The 8,393-nt window shown below is 34.0% G+C and overlaps 1 protein-coding gene across 4 annotated transcripts; it reads right to left on the reverse strand.

Moving 5' to 3' along the window:
* Positions 1-2,697: 2,697 nt before the first annotated feature.
* On the reverse strand, positions 2,698-6,505 carry LOC135838646 (heat shock 70 kDa protein II-like). 4 transcript variants are annotated; one of them, XR_010557453.1, is made up of 8 exons: positions 6,149-6,505; positions 5,671-5,892; positions 5,372-5,520; positions 5,056-5,265; positions 3,603-4,972; positions 3,329-3,435; positions 3,102-3,205; positions 2,698-3,026 (listed from the first exon to the last, which is right to left on the reverse strand). XR_010557453.1 is itself a non-coding variant. In XM_065354363.1 (8 exons), the coding sequence occupies exons 2-7, from the start codon at positions 5,870-5,872 to the stop codon at positions 3,171-3,173; spliced, it is 2,073 nt and encodes a 690-aa protein (XP_065210435.1). In that variant the 5' UTR covers positions 5,873-5,892; positions 6,149-6,504; the 3' UTR covers positions 2,698-3,026; positions 3,147-3,170. The 4 variants fall into 4 exon arrangements, 2 of the variants coding, with proteins under 2 accessions (XP_065210435.1, XP_065210436.1); XR_010557454.1 differs by having other exon boundaries at positions 3,098-3,205; XM_065354363.1 differs by having other exon boundaries at positions 3,147-3,205; positions 6,149-6,504.
* Positions 6,506-8,393: the final 1,888 nt, after the last annotated feature.

Consider the following 8,393-nt stretch of genomic DNA (forward strand, 5'->3'; position numbering starts at 1 on the left):
CTATATTTCCAACAGTAAAGGCGACGTAACTCGGCGTGGTTCTGTTACCTTGATCGTTCGCAATAATTTCAACTTTTCCATTCCGGAAAACACCTACGCAGGAGTACGTAGTACCCAAGTCGATTCCAATCGCTAAGTCGCTCATTGTTTATTGTATATTGATACAAGCAGCAGCTGTAAATCAGGAATAAAAACACAAAATTATCAAAATTATGGTATACCTTACGTATACCGGTGACTGTACCTACTGATTCAGCCATCACTGTTGTATAGGTAGGTACATAGGTAAGTAGATGTGCAATTTTTCCCAATCTTACTGCTCTGAGTCTGAATAAATTTTATAGGTACAAAAGCGAATTAAAAATGAAATGAAACGTACCAAAGGTAGGTAAATTGAAAGACACTTGAACTGAATACTCGTGCTAGAAGTTACACGACTCCGAAATGGAACACTAAACCAACTGGAATTTCATTCAATTGGTATGAGTAGGTGTCTATCTATCTACTTATTCCTCCTGCAATTAGAAACACAGCATATTACAGGTGCTGATTCATCTTTAATATAATTAAAAAGGTTCGCGTACATATTACTTATGCTATAGATATGGACATGGACATCATTACAAAAGTGTGTACCTACCTAGTGCTATTTACAGAAGTCAAAAATTCATTCCTTGCCACGAAAATATTACTTGAACACGTCTTTTTCTAGAAGTAGCACGATATGAAATGAAGCTTCCAACATACTAATTCTTCTAAAACAAGTCAACCGGTCATCTTTATAATTTAGTAAGTTATTCATCTCCGTCAGTCACCCTTTCTACGTTCACAATGTGAAGTTCACAGAATCCCACGAGCACTAAAACTGACGCGACACCCAGACGGCGGACTCCAACATAGATATTCGGCAGACGCGACATTTGATAGATCTTAATGTGAAGGTGACAAAGATACCTAATTACCTACATTGTATTGCTTTGCATACCTACGATTAGTACGATTGAAGGGTATAGGGAAAGAACCAGACACATGAGTCACTTTTTCAAAATTTTATGTTAAAGACGTTTCGAACACCTAATTAGAAGGTTCCCAGCTTTGAAGTGAATTTTGATTTCATACAAACTCCAAAGACTACAAAGTAATGATTGGGTGACCGGAAGTATATCACACAACATCCCACAAACACTATACTCGAGACCCACATAGTACCAAAAAATAAATCAAGAAATACGTAATTTACAAGTTGTAAAGTCATTCTTTTCAGGAAAAAATTAAGCAAAATAGGTAGGTAGGTACCTATAGAAAAATCCGCGTGTAGCAACCACTTGAATTTGATGAAAATCGATTAATAAGATAGCATCATGAAAAATTTTCGTATTCTGAATACTTAGTTATTGATGCTTAAATTCTCTTCCTTTTGTACGTATCAGATTTTGTCTCGTCTCATTTCTCTTCCCTCTTCTGTTTTTAAACGCCATTTTTACCAACAAAAAAAATCGAATTTATTTAAAATCTAAATAGACTACATTTTCCCTCGAAAATGTACATTACAGGGTGTTCCGAGGTAGAAGTAAGGCATTTCACCCAGTAACTCGGCAACTCATACTGAGTCTATGTAGATATGTTTGCCTAACCTGCAGGTCGCAGGGGCTGCATAAGGCTCAATTGAAAAAAAAATTTCCCCACATCAAAGTTCAATTTTCAATTTTATGAGGCTCAGAAACAACATCAGTTAGAGAGATCATGATAGAAAAATTTCCAAAAATTAAAAAAAAAATTTTTGGAAATTTTTTCATCATGTTTTTCTGAATTGTAAATGCCATCATTTTTTAGGTAATTAAGATAGCGAGTTGGGGTTTGTGGCATTGGAAAGAGGAAACATTCTTCTATCAAACACGTGTAAAATAATCATAGGTTGTAATGGAAAATTTTTGAAAAAAATGACAAAAAAGATAAAAGGTGAACATTTTTTACACGTTTTTTCACCTTTTTTTGCGAACTGTAGGCTTCCCTGTTCACGTATCAAAATGCATGACCATATCATTCAAATCTACAATGAATGCACTATTTTTTGCCGCAAACCGCATCTCTCTAACTGATGTTGTTTCTGAGCCTCATAAAATTGAAAATTGAACTTTGATGTGGGAAAAATTTTTTTTCAATTGAGCCTTATGCAGCCCCTGCGACCTGCAGGTTAGGCAAACATATCCACATAGATTCAGTATGAGTTGCCGAGTTACTGGGTGAAATGCCTTACGTCTTCTACCTCGGAACACCCATAAACCAGGAATTTAAAAAAGCATCACTTTTATTTTCTGAAATTGGTTGTTTTGTTTTGAATGTAGTGTTTTCTATTTTCAGCATTAAATGAATAAAACTTGACAGAAAATCGAATTTTGAATTCTGAAAAAGGGAAACAAATTGGTTCGAGCGAACCGACGGCAGAAGCTTTTGAAATGATTATAATTCAGGCGATGAAAAAAATATTATTTTTAAATGTATAAAATTGGATAAAAATGCGTATCCATCAAGAGAGACCCAAAACAATTCAATTAAAAATGAATTCTGCTCTGTGTTTTGAAAAACACATATTCAGCATCTCAGTCTCCTTCGAAATAGAACATGATAGTTCTGGATTGCGTAATAGGTCGTATGTATAAGTACTCGTAAGGGAACTAAAATAATTATTTTCGTAAAAAAATTTCAAAAGATGCATTTTAATGGAACATAACATTGATAGAATCACATTATTTTAGCGAGTATATTTTTCCTTCACATAATAATTATACCTATGTCATAAAAAAAAGTTTAAAAATTAAAAAAATAGCATACAAGTACCATGCAAAATAAAAATAATATAGCACATGTATGTAGGTACTTAATTATCGTAATAAAATACACATTCAACCCACAACAATTTTTTAAACCAATTCCATATCACAGGCACCGCGCAGTTGATTTAATTTCTGATAAAATCGCCAGCGATAAAGTAAAAATCTGCGGTACCAATTTAAAATCACCAGATTCTGAAAAAAAATCAACTCATTAAGGGGATGGAGTTTATTCCTTTCGAATTTTCAATTCTCACAGTCATTACCTACGTTTTCAAATTTATATTGAAATCAGATAAATGGTGAAGTATGTACCTGTACTCGAATTTATGGAAAAATTCATGCACTGTTGTTTTTACCGCGTATTCCTTTCACTGTAAAAAAAAAAAAAAAAAAAGTATACATTATATAATAATCAACAGTTCAAAATTGATCAATTTCTTTATAAGTAACACAATTTTCTCCATGCACTAACGAAAACGCACGCAGATACCTACCTAGATTAATGAGAGCAATTTTTGCTTGCATAAAGGTGAGCCAATACATATTTCCTATATCCTTGTCCCCTTCGTACAGATCAGGATGATATTTTGACGCTATTTCCCTGTAAATTCGATTTAAAAAATTAGTTCTGATTTGAATTTCTTATGGTTTGATTAGTTAGGTAGGTAAGGTAGAGATACGGATTTGTTCGAATATCTCCATAACGCTAGGAATCCGCAAAGGTAGGTAGGTAGAGGCACACAAATCAAAATAAAATTGATGCTTTACCTGAAGGAATTTTTTATTTCATCTTCGGAGGCATCTTTTGTCACGTTCAATATTTCACAATATTTGTCGTTTTCTTCACTAGGACAGCGAGCTAACGAAATGATCACATCAAATATGTTTTGCAATTCTTTTTGCTTACGTTCGAATAATTCTTTTTCAGCTGGCAGCTCAGAATTCAACCAGGCAATAGTTTCTTCGCATTTCTTCAAAATCAAGTCTTTATCAAATACATTAATTTTTGCTTTCAATTCTTCATTTTGTATTGTGCTCTTCACGTTAACACAGTACGACTCTAAAGAGTTCTTGGCGACAAATGCGGCTTTTCGATTATCTTCTTCAGATCGCAATTTTTCAGCATCCTTGATCATACGTTCAATTTCTTCCTTACTGAGACGACCTTTATCGTAGGCAATGGTCAGATGGTTACTGCTACCGGTAGATCTTTCGATGGCGGTTACGTTCAATATACCGTTAGCATCGATTTCGAAAGTTACATCAATTTTAGCTTCCTTAGCGGGTTTAGGAGGGATTCCAGTAAGTGTAAATTTACCTAGCAGGTGATTATCCGCTGACAAAAAATACTCTCCTTCGTATACTCTAAAACGTACACGGGTTTGATTATCTTCTGATGTTACAAAACCTTTAGTTTGTCTGGCTGGAATAGAAGTATTACGTTCGATAACCACAGCCGTTTCATCGTCATATCCTCTTTTACTTTTAACATTAATTCCTAACGACAAAGGTGTAACATCCATCAGTACTATACCTAGCACTTCCTTCGATCTAACACCACTTAGTATAGCAGCTTGTACAGCAGCTCCGTACGCTACAGCTTTATCGGGATCAATTGATTTGCTCAGATCCTTTCCGTCGAAGAAATCTCGTAACATAGTCTGTATTTTCACAATACGCGACGAGCCTCCCACCAAAACGACTTGTTGAATTTGAGTTTTGTTCATCTCAGCATTTTGGATGGCTTCTTCCACCAGTTGAATTGAATTTTTGAAGAAGTCTGAGTTTAACTCATCAAAACGAGCACGAGAAATTGAGCTATAAAAATCTTCGCCATCGTAAAGAGATTCAATTTCGATATTGGCTACGGTGGCTGATGATAAAGTTCTCTTCGCTCCTTCGCAAGCAGCTCGCAGACGGTGAAGAGCTCTCTTGTTTCCGGTGAGATCTTTATTGTGTTTACGTTTGATTTCTTCGACGAAATAATTGACCATTTTGTTGTCGAAATCTTCGCCACCCAAGTGAGTATCGCCGGCGGTTGAAATTACTTCGAAAACGTTGTTCTGAAGTGTCAAAATAGAGACATCGAAAGTTCCGCCACCGAGATCGAAAATCAATATGTTTTGTACATCGGAACTCTGAAAAAATTGAAGAGATTTAGTTTATCAATATCAATGTTTAGTTGAATAAAGTTTACTAAAACAATAGACGAGGTACATACTCTTTCTTCTAGACCGTAAGCAATGGCGGCAGCAGTAGGTTCATTAATGATACGTAGCACGTTTAAATCAGCGATTTTAGCGGCATCTACGGTAGCTGCTCTTTGAGAATCGTTAAAATAGGCAGGTACAGTTATTACAGCGTTCTTGACCGGTTTACCTAAATAGTCTTCAGCTGTATGTTTCATTTTTCGCAATACCATCGATGAAATCTGTAAAAAAAAAATTAAGTCAAGTGAAGGTCGTACGTCATAATGAAACTCGATCAAAGCGTTCAATTTGCAAAAGATTGAAAAATAGATAGGAAGGTACACTCACTTCTTCGGGAAAGTACGTTTTAGAATTGTCTTGAAATTCAACTTTGATTTTAGGTTTGTTGTTATCATCAATGACTTGGAAAGGCCAATTCTCCATATCGGCTTGAACTGTATCATCGTCAAATTTACGACCCATCAGTCTTTTCACATCTGTACATACCATCGAACAAATAATAATTGATTAGATTATCTGATAGATTTCAAAGAACTAAAATGTGAAATTTTTAAAATTCAGTGTAAAGTCGTCTACAAATATCTAGCTTATGTACTGCTTATCAACGGAGAAAATTCAAAACTTACCGAAAATTGTATTATGCAGGTTTCTAGTTGATTGTTTTTTCGCTGCTTCTCCGACCAAGATTTCGATATTTGTAAATGCGACGTAACTCGGCGTGGTACTATTACCTTGATCGTTCGCAATAATTTCAACTTTCCCATGCCGGAAAACGCCAACGCAAGAGTACGTAGTACCCAGGTCAATTCCGATCGCTAAGTCACCCATTTATACCGATATCTATTACACTACACATGAAGTAAAAAAATCAGAATTAGGTACAGTTACCTACCTATACTGATTCATCTTTATAATTTAAGGTACATATATAAGCACAATGTGTACGTTCCTAGTTATCTATACTCCAAATAAAATTTACCAATACGCAAGTAAATTAAAAATGAAAATGGAACGTACCAAATTTTTTCGTTGACAGAAAAATTCAAAGACACTTGAATTAAAAACTCTATCTAAATCTAGAAGTTAGTTAAACAACACACATACCTATCTACCGAATTTATTCCTTGTCACGAAGATCTACTTGAACACTTTTTCTAAAAGTTGCAGCCTGCAGGTTAGTTGAACGAAATTAGTTGAACGAAAAGATGAAACTTATTATCACAAAATCGCGATTTTCTTAATTCGAATTTGCCATCTAAAAATTGCAATTCACACCGATGAAATGAAGTTATACTAGATTTTAAGGTGGGTTACCGACATTCACTCGACTCATTTCATAATTCATACACTTTGATGCTCGTACTGAAACTCAGAAACTAACAACTGATTGTTCATCATAATAGGTAGGTACCTAAATGAACTTGAACCGGTTATAGCGATAAGGCATACACAATAATTGAAACCTGAATGTCAATTTGTAACTAGAACGATCAACTACCATATCTGTCTATAGCTAGAGCTACTTGTTAGGTATAGGTATCGTCTCAAATTATTTACAGCCAAATTGCATATTTTTTTTTACTCGTGTACCTTATTTATCACATACTTACCTACGCCTAGATATATTGTAGAGGAATAAAGCAGAGAATGTCGATTAAAACGTTTTTTTCAAGAGGTATCGCGCCTAATTTACTTAATCGAATTAATAAATTTTCAATAATACCTATATTTTTTATTTGTTTCCTTATTTTACTATTTAGGTTTTGTAAACATTACAGAACAGTTGAGTATCTACCAATATGAAAGAATTTAATTATTATTTAGTAATTTATGAACTTTTTACATTTTTCCCCTTAAAAAAATTCAAATCACAAGAGTTTTATAATTCACTTTTTTCATCAAGTATGGTACCTACCTAGGTAGAGGTACCATTGTAGAAAGTTCGTCTTGATCTTTTTTCTACCAGTCCTCTCTCCACTCTCGTCAGAGAATAATTGATCGATCATAAACTGGAAATAAATTATATACCTACTCGAAAGAGGTAATGCATAATTTTTTTTCAAAGATCCCTCACTGGAAATGTGTGATTGGTCAGCATGCAACGTGTGTTTCAAGGAATATTTTGACACAAGCAAGTACCTACTTTTAAAAAAAATTTACAGCGTTCTCTAAAAAAAGTTCGAACCTTCAAAAAAATGGGTAGGGTAAAAGCAGGTAATATGGGGTTGCTAGTAATACGGGGTACCCGCTTTTTTCGTATTCTGTGGGTGCTATCCAACAGGAAAAAATTTAAGGAGTGTTTTTAAATGATTCTAAGATGATCTGATCAGACCCGGAGGCGATTTGTCACGTGTACTCTTTTTTATTCGTCGGTGGTGACTTTTTCATGCAACCCCAAAACAGATACGTCAAGTTTTTTGAACGTTTTCGCGAAAAATACATATTTTTTTGAAATTTCAAGTAGAGTGTCGGAAAGAGCCATGATTTTACTATCTATTTCATACTTTACTTTTTCAGTGAGTCGTTTTTCTGAATTGAAAAAAAAATAGAACATTTTTGGCGTTAAAATTTTCACATGCTGGTAATATGGGGTACCTTGTTTTTTTGCAGATTTTTGACATATTCTGAACCAAAACACTAATAAATGTAAAAATTATGAATTAAAATAATTTTTCCTGTTTTTTTAATTCGTTTATTTTCATTTTTACAAATACTTCATGTTATCTGCCATTTTTTGGTGAATTTTCAACAATTTTTTCGAAAAATCAAAAAATTATGAAAAAAATCATGGGAAACCATGGTTTGTGCGTGAAATAAATGTAAAAACTGGAAAAGATTTTTGTTTGGCTTTTCAAAGGTCATTTCATTGTAGTTTTTATTGGTACCCCATATTACCTGCACTTTTTCAAAAATGTCGATTTTGAACTTTTTTTTCAAAAAAAAATTAAAAATAGTAAAAATGATTTTTAGTGGCCACAATTTTCATCACAGATGGGTAAACGTTTGAATTTTCGAATGTCGCAAAAATTTTCATTTTTTATCAATTTCCCTCCATTCAGGAAGAGTTTGAACTTATGTACCCCATATTACCTGCACTTACCCTACTATTTTCCTCACTCTTCACGAATGTCAATACTTAGCAACTACGTAATAAGAATTTAAAAAATGAAATTTTACAAAATTCAATCAAAAATTCGGGAAAATAGTAAATGGAATTTGAAAACTTCTTGCCTGATGCCTAATAGTGCGGCATATGACAAAAAGAGTAATTGCACCCCCCCCCCGCCGATCCTCCAGGACAACTTTTTTCTTAAAGGGGACATCCTAAGGAACATTTTAAAGCAAACTT

Source organism: Planococcus citri, chromosome 3, assembly GCF_950023065.1.
Source record: "Planococcus citri chromosome 3, ihPlaCitr1.1, whole genome shotgun sequence".
In the NCBI taxonomy this organism is placed as follows: Eukaryota; Metazoa; Arthropoda; class Insecta; order Hemiptera; family Pseudococcidae; genus Planococcus; species Planococcus citri.

Coding starts and splice junctions, on each gene's coding strand:
- LOC135838646 (XM_065354363.1), bottom strand. CDS start 5,872: ATGGGTGACTTAGCGATCGGAATTGACCTGGGTACTACGTACTCTTGC. Junction 5,266..5,371: donor AAACGTACTTTCCCGAAGAA/GTGAGTGTACCT, acceptor TTTTTTTTACAG/ATTTCATCGATGGTATTGCG. Junction 3,206..3,328: donor AATTGCTCTCATTAATCTAG/GTAGGTATCTGC, acceptor TTTTTTTTACAG/TGAAAGGAATACGCGGTAAA.